We start from the raw sequence: 17,531 nt of genomic DNA, 5'->3' as shown, positions 1-17,531 counted from the left end.
TACTTTTAACTAAAATAAATAGATGCTTATTTATTTAATTATTGCTTTAATTCACTGATATATGGAGAATGACCAAAAGGATATTGTTGTGGTTATACCTCTTGGGGAAGAAAGAAATACTAAATATGTTTGGTTTAGATATTGAGCATGTTTTATCAATAGTTTTGAACATTTTGTCTGTTTGATTCAGAGAAAATTCTTACTAGTTAATCCCTGTCAAAAATAAAAAGTTTTAGTTCCTAATATGTCATCCTTTCCCTCCTCCTAAAGCAAGAGAAGACAATTGAGACAATAACCACTGGGCCTCCCCTTTCTGCGTGGGTCTGAGGAATAGATGGGCCAATAGGGAGAGGTGACAGCTGGCCTCTCCCACCGTGGTCTAACGGGACACTGACCTGGCTCGTTTCATCAGGGGTAGACGGGCAGAGTGTGAGTGCATCTTGCCTTGGGGCTAGGGATGGCAGAAGAGGGCAACAGCAATCTGGCCATTTCCTTCCTAGACTACTGTCCCCAGCCAACAGATGATGTGTGCCTTTTTCTCCCATCCAGTGTCTGCTGAGCCTGAGGCAATTGTGCAGGATGGCTGTCTCAAACTGAGGGACCACCTGGAGTAACTAATAAGCTTGATAGTTTTCAAATTATGTGGTTAAGCACACTTAACCACACTTTATTCATAATTTAGTGTTTGTTCTAAAATGGACTCCGTCCAAATTAGTATATATGTAATACTTACTCTTTTTTAAAAATATATATTTCTTTATTGATTTCAGAGAGGGATAGAAAGATCCCTCTCTGAAATCAATAAATAGAGAATCATTGATCAGCTGCCTCCTGCACGCCCCCTATTGGGGATCAAGCCCACAACCCTAGCATATGCCTTTGACCGGAATCAAACCTGGAACCCTTCAGTCCGCAGGCTGACGCTCTATCCACCGAGCGAAACTGGCTAGTGGATAAAGAGTAATACTCTTTACAAATCTGAGTATTGATCAGTTACTTAGGCATCTGGGATTGCTCACAAATTATCACATTAAACTTATTTTCACAGATCCTTTATTAAGATAGAACTAGCTGAATTTACATTGATGTCTTTATATTCAAATAGAGCTACAGTAAGCAAAAGCTTACGAAAGGGAAATTATCATTACTAACATAATAACGGCATTGTTTTCTTAGTGAGTGCTCTACAACAGCGAAAGGCATTTTTTTCTTGACTTAGTATGGGCCCTACAGCAGGCCAAATCAAAAAATCAAAAGAAGAATAATATTTCATGTCATATGACATTACATGCAAGTCAAATTATAGTGTGCACAATAGTTTTATTGCAAAACCATTCCTCATTTACATACTGTGGGTGCTTTTAACCACAAGGACAGAGTAGTAGCCACTGAGAATCTCTGGGCCCGAAGGCCTAATAATCTAATATCTGGACTTTACACAAAAACACTGCCAACACCTTATCTACAGTGTGGAGCAAGCACAGAAAACACTTGCTTTCATAAAAGGAGCTGAGAAAAACAAAGGGATAAAATCCCTCAAACACATGAATTACAATTTAGGCCATAAAATTAGGTTGATCCCATCAGCCCAACTAACACAATCGCTACTTGGTTTGATGATCCATATAATATTTCCACAGCCTTCTGATCACTTATTCCCTTCATTTTGATGTAAACTTTACCTATTTCACAAATTAGTTACTACTTCCTGACATGATGTAATTACAAACTTTTCTTTAACTCTGTGGACTTGGAATAGGCAAGATAGGAATTTAAGATTTTTTCTGTTTGGGAACATTTTGTGTCAAGTATCCAGCTGAGTACTTGGGAAGATATAAACATGAATAATGTATTGTCCCAGAGTCTAGTGGGAAGGAGAGAAGGTTGGCATAATTTTAAAGCAACAGTTGTGGAGCAAACCCCAAAGACATGCTGAATCCTACATTTCTACATTCCCCCAGCACTGGGGTTATGGGCGTGTTGCAACATCACTGACCTGGCCACATCATTCCAACTAAAGTGTTTTTCCATCTAGATCACTCTGTGTGTTTACCAACAATTATCTGTATTCTCCAAAGCACCTGACGGTGGGTCATTTATTAAGAAATCCCCTTAAGGCCGAAACCGGTTTGGCTCAGTGGTAGAGCGTCGGTCTGCGGACTGAAGGGTCCCGGTTCGATTCCGGTCAAGGGCATGTACCTTGGTTGCGGGCACATCCCCGGTAGGGGGTGTGCAAGAGGCGGCTGATCAATGTTTCTCTCTCGTCGATGTTTCTGACTTTCTATCCCTCTCCCTTCCTCTCTGTAAAAAATCAATAAAATATATTAAAAAAAAAAAAAGAAATCCCCTTAAGCACCTACTTCGATTGGAATGTAGTGACTGCTATAGAAACTTTAAATAATAATAATAATAATAATAATAATAATAATAAAAATAATAAACTTCCCAAATGGCTCTCAAAATTTACTGGGGAGTGGGAGTTTGAAAAAAAAAAAAAAAGTCAGCTAATTATATGGTAGCTTTTTCCTAAATATTTTTTCGTGAATTTTTAAAAATCTGTCATTCCAGTTAAAAACCAATGCGGAATAACGTGTGGCTATGCAGAGGGGAGGAATTACCTTTATTCCCAGCGAGGTTCTGAAGGCTTCCCTCGCTCGGAAGGCCCTTTTTAAAAGGCACGCCTTCTCGAAGTGGAATGCCCGCCCCCGGAACCCGCCCGCGCCCCCAGCGCCCGGACCGGCCCGGCTCAGCCGGGGCATCACCTCCCGGAACATCCACCTCCCCCGCACCCCCCCGCCACCCGCGTCGGCCTCCACGGGGGCGGGGCGAGGACGCGGGAAGGGCCGCCCGCATTCGCGGCTGCTTCGCCGCCGTTACCTCCGCGGTGCTCTTCGCCATCTGGAAGGCGGCGCTCTTGAAGACCCCCACCACCTTCACCTGCAGCAGCGGCTCGGGCGGCGGCGGCGAGCCGCACCGGCGCGCCATCGCGGCCCTCGCTCCGGGCTCGGAGCACAAACACTGCGTGTCGCCAGGGCAACCGCGCGGCCCCGCCCCCACGTCCGCGGGGAGGGAGGAAGGGGCGGGGTCAGGGGCGGGCCCAGGGCGGCGGCGGCGGCGGCTGCGGCCCGGCTGGCTTGCCTGTTGCTGGTGGGCAGCCGGGTAAGAGGCGGGCGAGGGCGCGCGGGCCGCCGAGGCCGAGGCCAGCTTCGGGGAGGGGGAGCCGGCAGCCCCGCGCCCCTCGTGCCTCAGCTCGGCTCGCCGCCCATCCGGGTGTCCCCCCCGCGCGCGGGCCTCGCTCCCGGCTTTCGCCGCAGATCGCCTTTCCGGCGCGGGGGGGTGAGGGGGGGTAGCCAGCTCGGGGCAGCAGCCCGGTTGCCCCGGCAACGCGGGCGTCTGTCTCGGGTCGCGAGGGGGCCCTGGGCAGCAGGGGCTGAGGAGCCACCGCGCGGCGGGGCCCCCGCCTTCCAGGGAGCGCGGGGGCGGGGCCGACCACCTGTGCGCGCCGCCCCCGGAGGAGGGCCTGCCGCCAGCCCGCCCGCCCGCCCGCCCGCCCGTCCCGACAGCGCCGATCGAGGAGGAAGCCGTCGGTCCTTTGACCTTAGAGCGTCCCGCCATGAAGCCCAACTTCTCCCTGAGACTGAGGGTTTTCAACCTCAACTGCTGGTGAGTGCTTTCGGTGGGACCTGGGGCCACAGAAAAAGGCCATGCTGCTCACATCCGGGCCACGGCTCTCCCCTGTCCTACCATCCCGCGGGGGGGTGGGGGGGGTGTAGAACACGCACCTCCAAAACCCACACCTGGCCCCAGCTAGTAGTGTCGGGGGGCCGAGCACCCCCCGCAGCCACCTCCCCGCCCCTCCTGTCCTCAGGGGCATTCCCTACCTGAGCAAGCGCCGAGGAGACCGCATGAAGCGCCTGGGGGACTTTCTGAACATGGAGAGCTTCGACCTAGCTCTGCTGCAGGAGGTGGGCAGAGGGGAAGCCCGGCCGGGAGGAGTGGCGGCTGCAGGCTTTCAAGAGCCAGGCAGACTGCCTTCCTCTCCACCCACCCCTCCCCCCAGGTGTGGAGCGAGCAGGACTTCCAGTACCTGAAGCAGAAGCTGTTGCCCACCTACCCATCCGCACACTACTTCAGGAGGTGAGAAGCCTGCCTGCCTGCAAGCCGGTTCTCAGACTGGAGGCTCTGGGCCCTGCCAGCCCGACCCTGCCCTGCCCGCACCCGCCTTCCTCTTCACCAGCACCGTCTGCCTGGGTGTGGAAGCAGGAGAGGGTGGAACCAGGAAGATCCTAGCTCTTCAGCTCCTCTCAGCCTTATCATCAATCGGGTCACCTTATCGTTCATCCCCGCAGAGGCGGGTGCTTTGAGCCGAGTTCTGGGGCTGTCCCAGCCGGGGACAGACTGAAGGAGCTGATAAGTGCTGAGACAAGAGAAGGGAAGAGGACTGGTTCTTCTCTTCCTGCTTTTCTGGCTGTTAATGAGGACTTGTCTTTCAGTGGCATCATTGGCAGCGGCCTCTGTGTCTTCTCCAAACACCCAATCCAGGAATTCACCCAGCATGTCTACACTCTCAATGGCTACCCTTACATGGTAGGCCTGACCTCTGACCTCTGACCTCTTCCCGACCCCTCACCCTCGTGGTAAAGGAGGCATCAGGGAAGGGCAGCAAGAGGGCAGCAGCGCCCTGAGTTCCTGCCCCGTCCTGCCTGCAGATCCACCACGGTGACTGGTTCTGTGGGAAGGCTGTGGGGCTGCTGGTACTCCATCTGAGCGGACTGGTGCTCAACGCCTACGTGACCCATGTGAGTGAAGCGGGCTGGCGTGCTTAGGGCCGGGACAGGTAGCCTGGTCCTGGGGGAGAGAGATGGGACTCCTCTAGCTGGACCGCCTGGGGTCGAGGGGTGAGGGCAGGCTCTCCTACAGTCAGCGGGCAAGGTTCGCCCGTTTTTTTACCAAGCACCACGCCAAGTGACAGGCACAAGCTTAATTTAGACCTTCCCTTGGGACACTCAGTCGGATCTGCTGTAATCTCATCTATCTTGCTCAGCTCCACGCAGAGTACAATCGACAGAAGGACATCTACCTAGCACATCGTGTGGTCCAAGCTTGGGAACTGGCCCATTTCATCCAGTGTGTGAGCCTGGGCTTGACAAGGGAAGTGGGATGGGGTCAGGGGCTGAGGGGTGGCCAAGGCCTCACTCATGGGGCAGAAGCTGGCTAGGGACGAATTCTTGGCCTCACTCACCTGGTTTCCTTAGCCATACATCCAAGAAGGCTGACGTGGTCCTGTTGTGTGGGGACCTCAACTTGCACCCGAAGGACCTGGGCTGCCGCCTCCTGAAGGAGTGGACGGGGCTGCAGGATGCCTATCTGGAGACCCGGGACTTCAAGGTGAGGGACTTGCCTGATTATTTCCCCACCTGGATGCCCCGCTGCTTTCCCACTTCCCCTGCATCCTGGCACAAGCCCACTGTTCACCTAGGGCTCTGAAGAAGGTTGTACCATGGTCCCTGAGAACTGCTATGTCAACCGGAAGGAACTGCACCCATTTTCCTGTGGCATCCGCATCGACTATGTGCTCTATAAGGTCAGGCCTCTCCCTCAAGGTGTCTTCACCCACCGTGTCTCTTCTCTCGCCAGCCTGTGTGGATCCTTTGTCCACTTAGTCTAGTCTTAGTTCACTGGTGACCTGAGAATGGGATCGCCAGGAGCTGGTTCTCTGGGAAAACAATGTTTTCTCTCTGGCCCTTACTGTTCCCAGGCAGTTTCCGGGTTCTGCATCTCCTGTAAGACTCTCAAAACTACTACAGGCCTTGACCCGCACAGTGGCTCCCCGCTCTCTGATCATGAGGCCCTGATGGCTACGCTGTGTGTGAGACACAGCCCGCCCCAGCACAGCCCGAGCTCTACTCACGGTGAGCCACCCCCACCCTTTCCTGTGGTCCCTCCCCGCAACAGGGCAGCCCTTCCCCTCTGACCGTCTCTTCCGTCCCATCCCCTGCCCTGTTCTAGGAACGGCAGAGAATTCACCATTGGTCGTGGTGCTGAGGGAGGCTTTGACAGAGCTGGATCAGGCTGTGGCTCAAGCTCATTGGTGGGCCACCTTTGCTGGCTACGTGATTGGCCTGGGGCTGCTTCTCTTGGCAGTGCTGTGCACCCTGGCAGCTGGAGGAGGGGTCACGGAAGTTGCCATACTGCTGTGGACCCCCAGTGTAGGACTGCTGCTGGGCGCAGGTGCCATCTACACCTTCCACATGCAGGAGGCCAAGGGCTTATGTAAGGCCCGGGCTGAGCTCCAGCATGTGCTGGGAAGAGCAAGGGAGGCCCAGGACCCGGGTCCAGAGTCTCAGCCAGCCTTGATCCTGGGTCATCAGGAGGGGAGCAGGGCTGAGGACCAATAAAGCTTGGCACTTTGATGGCTCTGCCTTTTTTTCTTGTAGAGGCAGTGATTTGAGTCAATGGTCACAATCACTGTCACAGTGTAAACTTCAGGTTCCTTCCTACACATCTGCTCTCCCTACACGTTCCCCCTCCCATCTGCAGGCAGCCTACGTCCTGTGGGTGGCAGAAATGTTTTTATTGTGAACAGTGAGGCTCTCCCGGGCAGCCCGGATGAGCAGGGTGGCACTGTCCTTGGGCGGGATGGTCTTTCAGGGAGGAAGGCAGGTAGCCCAGCCTCCTCTAGCCCTGGGCCTCTGGCCCCGATGCCAGCTCGCTGAGCCGGCACTCCTCCTGGAAGCGGATGAGGGCATCTCGCTGGTTCACCACACTCACCAGCTTCTTCAGGATACACTCCTCAGCCTGCCGATCTGCAGCTGTCTTTAGGCTTTCTGGAGGGAGAAGACGAAGCTTAGAGAACTGGGCAGGGGTGTGAGAGAAGCACAGCCTCATCCTGGCCTCTGTGATGTCTACAACCTGGCCTTTGTTGCCTAATCAGTAAAATCAGGTTTGTCAGCACCAGTGGTCTTTTGCACTGTTTCACAGCGGCGCCATGTTCAAAGGAAATCCTACACAAAAGCCCAAATGTGCAGCTCTGATTGGACTGAAGGCAGAGTAAGGGCTTGCTGCCCCTTCGTCTGGCTTCCTCAAGTGGCCTTGGAGGCGCTCTGGCTAGAGGACCATGTTGCTAGGTCAGTATCTGAGGTCACAAGGCTCCATCCCCACAGCCTGCATACCTTCCCGGTTCATGTAGCTTCGAAGCTCCTGGTCCAGCTGCAACTGTTTCTCCTCCAGGCTCAGCTCCTGTACCCTGTGGAGGGCAGGGACAGAAGGGGCACAGCTGTCCATGGTGCCCAAGGATTTAGCCGGGGCCTGGCTCATAAGCCACCGCCACCTCCCATGTCCCTTACTTGATCATGAGCTCAGCCTCCTCAGCCACTAGGCTGTTCTTCTTCTCAACAAGATGCAGCAGCTGTTTTATCCAAAGTGCCTTTTGCTCTTCAGGGGAACCTGATGAGAAAGAAGGGGAATGGGTGATCCGGAGGCCTGCCAGGGCCAGAGTGGTTGGGGGGATCGCTGGGGGCTCTACACAGTGCCAGAGGCAAAGGGATATCCCAGCTTCTTCCCTGGCTTCACTCACTGCTCTGGTCCCTCAAGGCCAGCTCCACCTTCATCCCCTCAGCCTCCAGCTCCCTCAGAGCGACCTCAATCTCATTTAGGCGCCGCTGGATGCCCTGGGGGAGACAAGACGAGACCCAGAAGTCTGGATTGTTCAAGAATGGGGCCCTGGAGAAGCTCTGGCCCCAGCCTCACACCTCAGCCCATCAGGACCGGAGCCCGCGGTCCCACCTGGGCCTTGCAGAATCTCTTCATCTCCTCCTCCTTGGCACGGCGCAGCAGGGTCCGCCGCCAAGTGGGGTACTTGTCCAATGTGCCTGAGTTCTTGGCGAAGGTCAGCAGAGCCTATGGCAGGGTCAGACCAGTCAGGGGCAGGGCCCCGCCTCTTGGTAGACAGGGGTTGGGGGAGATTGGGCTAGAAGTGGGGTGAGTTCTGGTAGAAAAGATGGGAGCTTAGGGCTATGAAAGAGTCAGACTGGGGGTGAAGACCTTCCAAGAACAGGGTTCAGAGGCATGAACAAGCTGTGGGTTTCTCCTGTGGTGGAGGGGGGTGGGGGGTTGGTGTGAGCAGAATAGGTGGCCAGGTTTCTTCCACTCACCTGTTCCATGTCTAAGTCCAAAGCCACGTCTTCCTCTTCCTCTTGTTCCTCTTCACTGGAGGAGGGGTTCTCTTCCTCCTCCATGTCCATAAGAACTGAGCAGAGAAGTAGACATGACCTGTGGTCCCCCATCTCCCTTTCCATTCCCCAGCATTCCTCTCCAGGGATCCCAGCACCACCTGCCCATCCCCACCCTGGCTCAGCACCCCTGGAGGAGCAGTTACCTTGAGGGTTCTGGATTGGCACTCCCCATCCCAGGAAGCTGCCCTCCAGGGCCTGGCGGGCCAAGGCAGAGCAGCTGCGGGGGGGCTTGGGTGGAGCCTCCGTTTCCGGGTCCGGGGTCAGTTTAAGGGAGGACAGCCTCTCCCGCTCTGGGCTGGAGAGGCGGATCAGCCGACGGGCGGGCTGATTGGGGCCTGGGACAGGACTGGCCCCCTCCTGGGCGGCCGCGGGAGTGGAAGGGCCGGTTGGCATGTTGTCCTCACCTGGAGCAGGGAGGTCCTAGAAAAGCCACCGTGTGGTCCGGTCAGTGACCTGTCCAGTGCAGGGTGGAGGCGACCCCTTTAGACAAACGTGGGCCCTGGAATTCTCTCATTTACGGGGCAGTGTCAGCCAGTGTTCGCAACACTTGGGCTGCAGCAGTGAGTGGAACAACACAAACCTACATTCTAGTGGAGGACATTCAGTCACCCCCGGCCAAGTCCTCTGGGCGTGGCGAGACGCTGTCCCACGTTCCCGTCCCCAGCACACACAGCCTTTACCTGACTCTTGGGGCCTCTGTCGTTGCCCTCCTCTGTGTGGCCTGGCTGGGGCAGGTGCTGGAGGCAGTAGAAATGTCCTGGGGAGGGTGGAAAGGGGGAAGAGACATCAGACGGAGGCAGCACAATGCCTAGAGACTCCCATTTATCAGGGAAGGTGGGGTGATAAGACTTGATTTGCAGGTGAACTTGTTAGCCGCCTGGTTCCTTAGAACCCCATGTGTAGGGCTTTGGAGGACACAGATATGAGCTCAGGGGAAGCAAGGGCCATCTTGAGCCTGTTTCCACTTCAGGCCCAGCACTCCAATTCCCCTCCGCCTTCCAACCCCTTGCCTCCGGGCAGGGCCATGCCTCAGTCCTCTCGGGGCCTCCTGGGCCCACTCACCATCTCCTGGGTGCTGTCCGTAGCTACCTGGCCACAACGTGGCCTCACAGACATGGCAGCAGAAGCAGCTCCGGTGGTAGAAGCGGCCGTTGGCACACAGGCGTTCCAGGATATAGAGGCGTTCCCCACAAAGCGCACACAGATCCTCACCACCGGCCTGCACCCATCCCCAAGCCACAGGGTCAGCTGGAAAGTCTCCCCGATCCCTGAAACACCCTCCCTGACCTCCAGCCCCCGCCTGCAGGCAGGCCCCCATTCTCACCTCCTGGCTGTGTGATGGGGGTGTCAGGGGTACGCCGGCCTCTGGGACAGGTGGCTCCTCAGTACTGGAGGTCTCAGCCTCTACCTAAGGAGGGAAGTGTTCAGCCGGGAGGGAGAGGTAGAGGTAGGATCAGCCGCGAGTGGGGTGTGCAGATGAATAGGAAGGGCTGGAAGGGAAGGGAAGTGAGACTAGGAAGAGAGACCACAGAAGGGTGGTGGGGGGAACCATACATGGGGGGCACAGAACATGAGGAAGTGTCCCGGGAAAAGGATGGGAACACGGGACGGGACTGTCCGGCCCTTGCAGGTATTTACCTCCAGGCGTGGCTTCTTGCCACCCACATCCTCTCCGTTTTCCTGTAACAAGTCCTACACTCAGCATGGGGCTCTGCACCACCAGTCCTCCCCTTCCTCCATCACCCCATGACCCCCACTAGGAACCACAGCCCAGACCACCTGGGCCCGGGTCCGCTGCAGGGTCCTCTGCAGTTTGCCAAGGAACAGCACAGCACTGGAGGTCCCCAGGGCGCCTTGGCTGGCAGGGCCTGCAGGAAGGGTCGGGTATAAGGGAAGAAGGGGCCGTACTGTGCCCTAGAATAGACCAACCACACTCCAGCCCAAAGGGACACCTCTCCAGGCTGTCCCTCAGACGGCATCCTCTCCTCTGTCTCTCTCTGTCTCTCTCTCTCTCTCACACACACACACAGCCCTCCTCCCACCCTCCAGTTCACCTGGGTTGTGGCTTGTGCTTTTGAAGGCACTGTAGAAGTGGCTGAGGTAGGCGATGAGGCCCAGTGGGTCACTTCCGGCCACCACTGCGTGAGCGGACAACACGGGTGTGATGCCCAGTTCATGTTCTGCCATCTTCAGCGCCCAGCCCGTCGCTTCCAGAGCCCCAACTCCCTGCAGCTCTGAGGGTTCCCTGTGGGTATCAGGGAGAGAAGCCAATGGGAGAACAGAACCTGACCCCATCAGAGGGGGAGATGTTGGGTGTAGGGACAGTGGTTAGGGCTGGGGGAGTGCAAAGGCAGAAGATGGAAGAGTTATTCTTGTCTGTACTATGACGCCACCACCACCACGATCCAAGGACAACCTCTGGCTTGGGGATCTCTATCACTCTCAGAGCTGCCCCTGTTGGATGCATGTGATTCTTACAATTTCTCAGGCAGCAGGGCAGGCAGATTCAGGCAGGAATACTATCCCGAGGGAGGGGAACTGGCTTGGGCAAGTGGTGGTGCTGGGACTCAGCTTGGTGTGCCAACTCCCACACAGTGATCTCCTCACATCCCAAACCGCCTGACGTAGAGGGAGGGGCAGGGTGTGAAGGAGAGGCGTGGTCTGCCAGGGACCTCTGGGCGACTCACAGGAGGCCAGGCCGCAGGCGGTTCACCAGGGCACACAGAGCCAGCCCATCAGCCCAGGAGGAAGAAAGGTTGGTGACATGGACGCCAGGGTAGCCAGCCGTCTGCTCCTGGCACCAGCGTAGCAGTTCCTCCTGTGTGCCCGCTGACCCTGGGAGAGGAGGGTGTGCTGTGCCCCAGGCCCCTTGGCTCGCAGAGAGCCTGTTGCTAGGGTGTAGTTGGTAGGAAGATGGAGGCAAGGCTCCACTCCTATGAGGGGACCAACCTAACACCATCAGCAGTACCTCCTTCACCCCAATTTTCCCATCAAAACAAAACAAAACAACAACACCCTTTTCTGGAATAAAGTGAGGGAATGAATAAGGGGACATCACTGCTAGCCACATGGACAGCAGCAGGCTATGAACTGAGGCCCAGAGGCTCACAAAGGAGCTGGGCTTGGAGTCTGCAAGGCTGGGAGGGGTCAGGGACCGGCCAACAGCTGCCGCTGAGAGCTCCTCTGCCCCCCTCCGCTCTCCAGATGCCCCGAACGTGCCCACCATCAGTAATGCCCCAGTGCCTGCTCTGGCCCCAAGCGGCAGCTGTCCTGTAAGCTGGTGCTTGAGCCTCGCTGGCTGGGAGATTTCGGACGTGCCTGGAGGAAGGCCTGCTTACCACGGTCAGGCTTTCCCGAGTCAGTGCTGTCCCTCTTCCTCCGCACGGGCTCCTTGGTCATCACGTCATACAGGTCTCGCACCTAAGGCGGCCGTGTCAGGTCTCCAGGCAGGCTGACCCTCCGGGGTAGGGCTAACTCGAGGGGAGGCCTGTGCAGGTCTGGAGGAAAGGCCTGCCTGGTGGAGGGGCCCACCCGGGAAGTGTGGTGAGGGTGCCAGGGATGCTGACCTGATTGGTGGAGACAGCCCGGAGGTTCAGGTTGGGATAGCGCGTAGCGGGGTCTAGCCCATACTGGGCCAAGTTGCGGTGCATGTTTTCCGGGGATGTCTGGGACAGGAGCTGGTACAGGCTCTCACTGGGGCAGAGGGGAAAAGGTGGGGGGCAGGGACATGAATCAGAGTGGCTCCATCAGCAAGCACCCCGCTCTTTTGTCCAGGCCCCCATCTATTCACCAAGCAACCCCTTCCCTCCACCAATGCACCCCCCCCCCATCTTGCCCTTTCCTGCCCCACCCCCTAACCCAGGCCTCACCGCTCTGCCAACACGGCTAGGGGCTCAGCGCCCTCTGCCCACCGCTTCACCATCCAGGCGGCATCAAAGGCTGCCAGGAAGCCCCGGGCCACTCCAGTGCCCAGGGGCCAGAAGGGCTGCAGGGTCAGAAGAATAGGAAGCAGCTCAGAGTCCCACAGGAGCGTCCAAGCCCAGATGCTCCCAAGGTCATCGCAGAGGGGGTTCCCCCCTCCTACTCAACCATGGAACCCCTGTGCCCCTTTAAAGGAGCCTGTTTCTCTAAACACCATTAAACCACCCCTCCCGCACCCCCAGGGACCTCTGACCCCTCACCTCCACCAGGCAGTCCCCCACCAGCCCCAGCAGCAGGCGGGCACCATGCTTCTCCTGCACACGAGCGGAGCTATCTGCCCGCATCATGCTTGTGAAGTCAAAAGCAGAGACGTCAGGCCTCCCCCGGGCGTCTCGGGCAAACTCCAGCTTCCCGAGCTTGCCCTGGGTGGCGAACTCGGCAGCGGCCTGGGCGAAGCACTGCAGAGCCTCAGGCACCACGTTGTCATTGCTCAGCAGCCGCTCGGTCTCCGGCCAGTCCTGCAAGGCCAGCAGATGAGAACCGATGTCAACGGGGCAGCCCTGTCCCCTGAGTGCAGAAGGTGTACGTGCTCCGGCCCCAGAGGGGGCTTCCCCAGGCTGCTCAGCAGCTGGACGCTGAGCTGGGCCTGGAATTGGAGGGTCCTGCCTGCCAGGCCCAAGCCCCTTCCTCAGCACTCACCCTGCTCCCGAGCCCAGATCCATGCTGCTGTCATACACTGACTTCGGACAAGTCACTGAATTTCTGAGCGCCTCGGTCCTCCCATCATTTAGAAATAATACACCTAACTCCTCCAGATCCTCATGAGAATTAGGTGAGAAAATGCAATGCTGTAAAGCTCTCAGGCACCCAGGCACCATTCTAGGTACTGGGAATAACTAGCAAAAAAAAAAAAGAGAGAGAGAGAGAGAGAGAGAGAGAGAGAGAGAGAGAGAGAGAGAGAGAGACAGGCACTCCCTAACTGGTTTGGCTCAGTGGATAGAGCATCGGCCTGTGGACTGAAGGGTCCCAGGTTCGATTCCAGTCAAGAGCATGTACCTTGGTTGAGGGCAATCCCCAGTAGGGAGTGTGGAGGTGGCAGCTGATTGATGTTTCTCTCTCATCAATGTTTCTAACTCTCTATCCCTCTCCCTTCCTCTCTGTAAAAAAATCAATAAAATATATATTAAAAAAAAAGAGAGAGAGAGGCAGAACCCTGCCCTCATGGCACTTACTTCTGCAGGCCTGTGGCTGGTGTCAGGTGTTTAGCCCAGAGTGTGGTTCAGAGTACCAGCGATCCCAGGGGAGAGGAGCTCGTGAAGGGGGAGGAACGGTCAGGGCAGAGACAGGGCAGGCTCTCTCCACACCAGGGGTGGAGGGCAGGGCAGACTATGTCCCGGCCTGGCCTCCATCTCCCCAGGGCCACACCCAGTACCTTCCTACCTGGGCCCAGCCTCACCTGGCGGAGCACCCCCAGACGGAGCAGGCACTGCTTCTTGGCTGTCATCACAAAGTAGTGAGTGTCGTCCTTGTAGTACACGATGTTTTCAAGATCAATGCCTGGGGCGGGGGGGGGGGGGGGGGGCGCAGGATATGTGTCTGCTCCTTCTATACGTTGCCTCTCCCAACACTGGAGCCAGGCCTGAGCTCTTTGACTACAGTGGGTGCCCTGAGTTCTGATGGACCATCTGTCCCAGGCCCGGGAGGCCTGAGGGCATGGAGCAAAGAGGAACTTGGGTGGGGCAGCAGCTGGGAGACCTGCACCACCTGGCCACACGCTTCTGGAGGACTGCCTGGCTCCCTGAACTGGGGTGTGCGTGCCCCCAGCGGTGTGGCAGGGCAACACCACCATACACACAGGGCATCTTCTGGAAGTGTCAATCCCATTTTGAATTTATATCGCTCCTATATTAGAGCATATAGGAGACGGCGCAAAGCAAAATCCCATGCATTTTGTGAGAGATCTCCAAGACCTGTCGTGCTGGATAGCCAAGTGGGGCTGTGCCTCCTGACTCTCCCAGGGGCACCGGTTCTTTGTTGCCAAGATTCCTTGGGACTGAGGACAAGTCTGGGCGGGCGGCAGGAGAAGCGGGAGCCAGCCCACAGGCAGGCAGGAGGAGAGAGGGGCCCTGACCTGTGGCTTTGAGCAGGCTCTGGAAGAAGCTCTGGTTGTAGATTCTGGCCACACCGCTGATCTCGGGCACCTGCGTCTCCTCCACGGTGCGCCTGTTCACGAAGTTGACCGTGACGCCAATAGCCAGTTTGCCCCGCATTTCTCGTACCGTGAAGCCTAGAGGTGGGGGCGGGCAATCAGCGGCGGGCCGATGAGCGGGATAACAGCCTCCTCGAAAGGCCCACGAGAAGCTGACGACTTCCAGGAAAGGGCTCACTCACCTTCAGGAACGAATTTACCTCCGGCCGCAGAGATGAGGACATCAAACTCGTAGTTGGCCAGTTGGGCAGGGGCATTGGGCTGGAGCTGGGCACGCCAGCCACTCCCTGAGGGACCAAGGGTGTGAGAGGCACGAAGGTGTGGGAGTCTGAAGGGACCCCCGTATTCCCAGGACAAGCCAGTGACGCAATTAATTAAATAAATGTGTTACAGGGCTTTCTGGTTTAGAAAGCAATGACACATTGTCAAATTGTACCTGTGGGAAGTAGGGGATATTACTCCCATTTCACAGATGCTCAAAATGCGGCTCAAGTGGTTGGCACAAGGCCCCGCTATTAGAAAGGGAGACTCGGCGGACTCCCCGGCCCTCTTTCTCCTCCACGAGCCAGGATGTCCTCGGCGGAAGGCGGGGCTCAGGAGCAGAGAGGTACTTACCCTTTTTGGGAGGGGGCTGGAGGCCAGTGAAAGTGACGCCCCAGTGAATTTCCACTCCCAGCAGCAATGCCACCTTCAATAGGAGCAGCTGAAGCTGCCGGATGCCTGGAAGGGACAGGACATGAGGATCGGGGACCCAGGACCACACAGCCTTCCCCAAGCAGCAGCCTGCGCCTGGTCAGAGCTGGACGTCTGAGCGGTCCCTCCATCCGACCGCCCGCTTTGCAGATAAAGGCACTGAGTCCCGAAGGCCACCCGGGTGGACTGAATCGTGTCCACTCTGCCTCTTGGCCGGCCCAGCAGCCCCCCCCACCCCCCCCGCGGCAGTTAGGGCTGCCTCTCACGCAGGCTCACCGCCCGCGCAGGCGGCCAGGCGGTACTCACTGATGTGGTCCAGGGTGCCCGTGCAGAAACGCCCGTAGAACTTCTTGGCGCCGAGCGCCCGGAGGTCATGGATGGTGAAGGGCCAGAGATGGAGCACGTTGTGGCGGGAGAACTTGGTGCGCTTCTCCACCAGGACCACACGGGCGCCCAGCAGCGCCAGCTCCACGGCGGCCCGCAGACCACAGGGGCCGGCGCCCACCACCAGGCACTGCGAGCACACAAGACGGCGTGCGTGGGCCTGGCGCCCCGTCCCCCGCTCTCCGAGCCCCATCCCGGGCACCACGCGCTCACCTTGGTGCGGGTGCAGGCCTGGCCCTGCTGGTAGACAGCCTGGCTCGCGCGCTTGTCCAGCTTGGCCCACAGCGACTTGGCGCTCCAGTAGTTGAGCTGAGCCTTGATCTTGTGGTACTGGGGCAGCCCCCCTCCGGGCTCCAGCTCCAGGGCCTGGCATAGCCCCTGGAAGCTGCTCAGCACGTCCTGACACAGCTGGGCCTGCAGGAAACTCTCAAAGTGGGCGTGTGCTGGGTTGGTGGACGTGGGAGAGGCCATGGAGGGCCCTGGATCCCTCGGGGAAGGGAGGAGCTGGTCAGAAGCACGAGGATGCTGGAGAGGAGGGGAGAGAAGAAGGGGAGGCTGGAAAAAGGAGGAAGGGAAAGGGAAGGGGAGGAGAGGAGAGCAGGCCGGGTCCTCCCCTGATTGGCTCTGCTTCTCTCTCCCAGCCCACTCCCAATCTGCTCTGTAGACAGCTGCAGTCCCTTCCGTGTGAAACCGGCCAAATTTGGAAATGAAAACCCAGCGGTCCTGTGCACAGACCGCACACGACAGGCGAAGGAGCCACCAGCTCAGTGTTCCTGACCAGGGAGATCCCTGCTCCACCTCTGGGGCCCACAGGGCAGAAAGGGGAGGGTGGGGGTCATTCCTCAGACGTGGACAGGTTGTGGGAGCCAGGAGAGCCCTCCCTGTGGTGCAGACAGGGCCAGACCACAGGCCTGCCACCCCAGCTGCTGGGCACACCACTCTCCCTCTTAACCCAGCCTCCCTGTGCCCGGTGACCCCGATGGCCTCGATGGCCTCTGTGCTACGTGGGTGTGGGTGTGTCTTCCACCAGGAGCAAAGTTTTCCTCCTTAGCACCGGGGACTTCCTCCTGAGGGAGGGGAGGGCCGGTCTGTAACGGTGAAGGCTCCACTTCCCACCCCCCAAAGCGCCTCACCGCACAGCGAATGGCGGGGAGGATGTTGCATGTCGCAGCTGACGGGGTGAGGGAGCGCTGGGACAATTTCTGACTCACTGCGGTCAGAGCACTTCCCCTGTGAGCCCTGTCTCCCACAGCGGGCCTCCGGGGCGGCCAGGGGGCCACAGCCACCTGGTCCCCCCTCCCAGCGTCCCCCCATCCCATCCCAGACCCGTCCCATCCCCATCCCAGCTGCCCCCACCCCCATCCCAGCCCAGCCCCATCCCCTGTGGGCTCAGGCTTGCTCTCCCAGGAATGTCCCAAAACAAGCCGCCCTTTGTCCGCTCCCCAGCTCGGCCCCACGCGCAGTGAGGGGTGCGGGGCTCTCTCCCGGAGGGCGTGGGGGGCTGAGGGCTAGGGGGTAGGAGCGGTGCGTGGCCTCGGGGACCGCAGTTCCCGGGGACCCAAACCCTCTCAGCCGCCCGCCGCTCCGCGGGTCCCGGCCGGAGGGAGACCAGCGGGCCGGGCCGGGCCGGGCCGGGCGGGGAAGGAGACTCAGTCCCGGGGGCCGGGCCCACGCGGTCCGGACGGCCAAGGAGCGGGAGGCACCGGAGCCAGAGCGGCGGCGAGCCTGGCAGCGCCAGGACTGAGCACGGGCGCGGCTGGGGAAGTCTGGAAGCCGGGGTGGGGGGCCGGGAAGTTGGGGTGCGGGGTGAGGGTGCGGGAGGTGGGAGGGTGCGGGGGGAAACCCTCACTCTGGACGGGAAAGTCTGCAGAGGGCCGGGGCGGGGCGGCCGGAGGGGTGTCCGGGCGCCCCAGGTTCCCTTACCCAGAGCCACCCCACCTCGCACCCCACCCACCGCGGGCAGGGGGTGCCCCGCCGGCGGAGCTGGACGACTTACCCCGCGGCTCCGGGGCCGGGTGGGGCCGCTTCCTGGTGGGAGGGCGGGGGCGGGGGCGGTGGAGGAGGCCGAGGAGGGCGCAGCGGGAGGCGCA

The 17,531-nt window shown here is 58.5% G+C and overlaps 3 protein-coding genes across 7 annotated transcripts in view; 1 reads left to right on the top strand and 2 right to left on the bottom strand.

Annotated features, from left to right (window-relative positions):
- Positions 1-3,615, bottom strand: part of PPIL6 (peptidylprolyl isomerase like 6) — a 23,005-nt gene extending 19,390 nt beyond the window's left edge. For all 3 annotated transcript variants that reach the window (XM_036414598.2, XM_045573155.1, XM_036414600.2), the window contains exon 1: positions 2,878-3,615. In XM_036414598.2, the coding sequence (XP_036270491.2) occupies positions 2,878-3,615 (738 nt within the window). The remainder of the gene's footprint in view (positions 1-2,877) is intronic.
- On the top strand, positions 3,530-6,413 carry SMPD2 (sphingomyelin phosphodiesterase 2). 2 transcript variants are annotated; one of them, XM_036414583.2, is made up of 10 exons: positions 3,530-3,663; positions 3,869-3,965; positions 4,061-4,137; positions 4,494-4,587; positions 4,710-4,799; positions 5,045-5,127; positions 5,256-5,388; positions 5,480-5,584; positions 5,759-5,912; positions 6,010-6,413. In XM_036414583.2, the coding sequence occupies exons 1-10, from the start codon at positions 3,614-3,616 to the stop codon at positions 6,396-6,398; spliced, it is 1,272 nt and encodes a 423-aa protein (XP_036270476.1). In that variant the 5' UTR covers positions 3,530-3,613; the 3' UTR covers positions 6,399-6,413. The 2 variants fall into 2 exon arrangements, with proteins under 2 accessions (XP_036270476.1, XP_036270477.1); XM_036414584.2 differs by lacking the exon at positions 5,480-5,584.
- MICAL1 (microtubule associated monooxygenase, calponin and LIM domain containing 1) lies at positions 6,413-17,531 on the bottom strand. Of its 2 annotated transcripts, XM_045573154.1 has the most exons (26): positions 17,438-17,531; positions 15,655-15,966; positions 15,364-15,571; positions 14,980-15,084; positions 14,547-14,651; positions 14,287-14,442; positions 13,612-13,712; positions 12,416-12,673; positions 12,104-12,219; positions 11,801-11,927; positions 11,573-11,654; positions 10,922-11,069; positions 10,289-10,479; positions 10,014-10,102; positions 9,873-9,914; positions 9,559-9,642; positions 9,297-9,453; positions 8,915-8,991; positions 8,378-8,654; positions 8,154-8,248; positions 7,786-7,899; positions 7,577-7,670; positions 7,347-7,446; positions 7,173-7,246; positions 6,772-6,827; positions 6,413-6,552 (listed from the first exon to the last, which is right to left on the bottom strand). In XM_045573154.1, exons 2-26 carry the CDS (start codon positions 15,910-15,912, stop codon positions 6,472-6,474), a joined length of 3,195 nt encoding a protein of 1,064 aa, XP_045429110.1. In that variant the 5' UTR covers positions 15,913-15,966; positions 17,438-17,531; the 3' UTR covers positions 6,413-6,471. The 2 variants fall into 2 exon arrangements, with proteins under 2 accessions (XP_045429110.1, XP_036270437.1); XM_036414544.1 differs by lacking the exon at positions 6,413-6,552 and having other exon boundaries at positions 6,554-6,827; positions 17,439-17,485.

The sequence above is a fragment of the Pipistrellus kuhlii genome, unplaced genomic scaffold, assembly GCF_014108245.1.
Source record: "Pipistrellus kuhlii isolate mPipKuh1 unplaced genomic scaffold, mPipKuh1.p scaffold_m20_p_5, whole genome shotgun sequence".
Classification (NCBI taxonomy): Eukaryota; Metazoa; Chordata; class Mammalia; order Chiroptera; family Vespertilionidae; genus Pipistrellus; species Pipistrellus kuhlii.
The sequence above is the reverse complement of the archived record's forward strand: the minus strand, read 5'-3'. Positions and strand labels throughout refer to the sequence as shown.

Coding starts and splice junctions, on each gene's coding strand:
- SMPD2 (XM_036414583.2), top strand. CDS start 3,614: ATGAAGCCCAACTTCTCCCTGAGACTGAGGGTTTTCAACCTCAACTGC. Junction 3,664..3,868: donor GTTTTCAACCTCAACTGCTG/GTGAGTGCTTTC, acceptor TCCTGTCCTCAG/GGGCATTCCCTACCTGAGCA. Junction 4,800..5,044: donor TCAACGCCTACGTGACCCAT/GTGAGTGAAGCG, acceptor TATCTTGCTCAG/CTCCACGCAGAGTACAATCG.
- MICAL1 (XM_036414544.1), bottom strand. CDS start 15,912: ATGGCCTCTCCCACGTCCACCAACCCAGCACACGCCCACTTTGAGAGT. Junction 11,655..11,800: donor GGGCTGTCTCCACCAATCAG/GTCAGCATCCCT, acceptor CGGCCGCCTTAG/GTGCGAGACCTGTATGACGT. Junction 11,070..11,572: donor CTCGGGAAAGCCTGACCGTG/GTAAGCAGGCCT, acceptor CTCCTCTCCCAG/GGTCAGCGGGCACACAGGAG.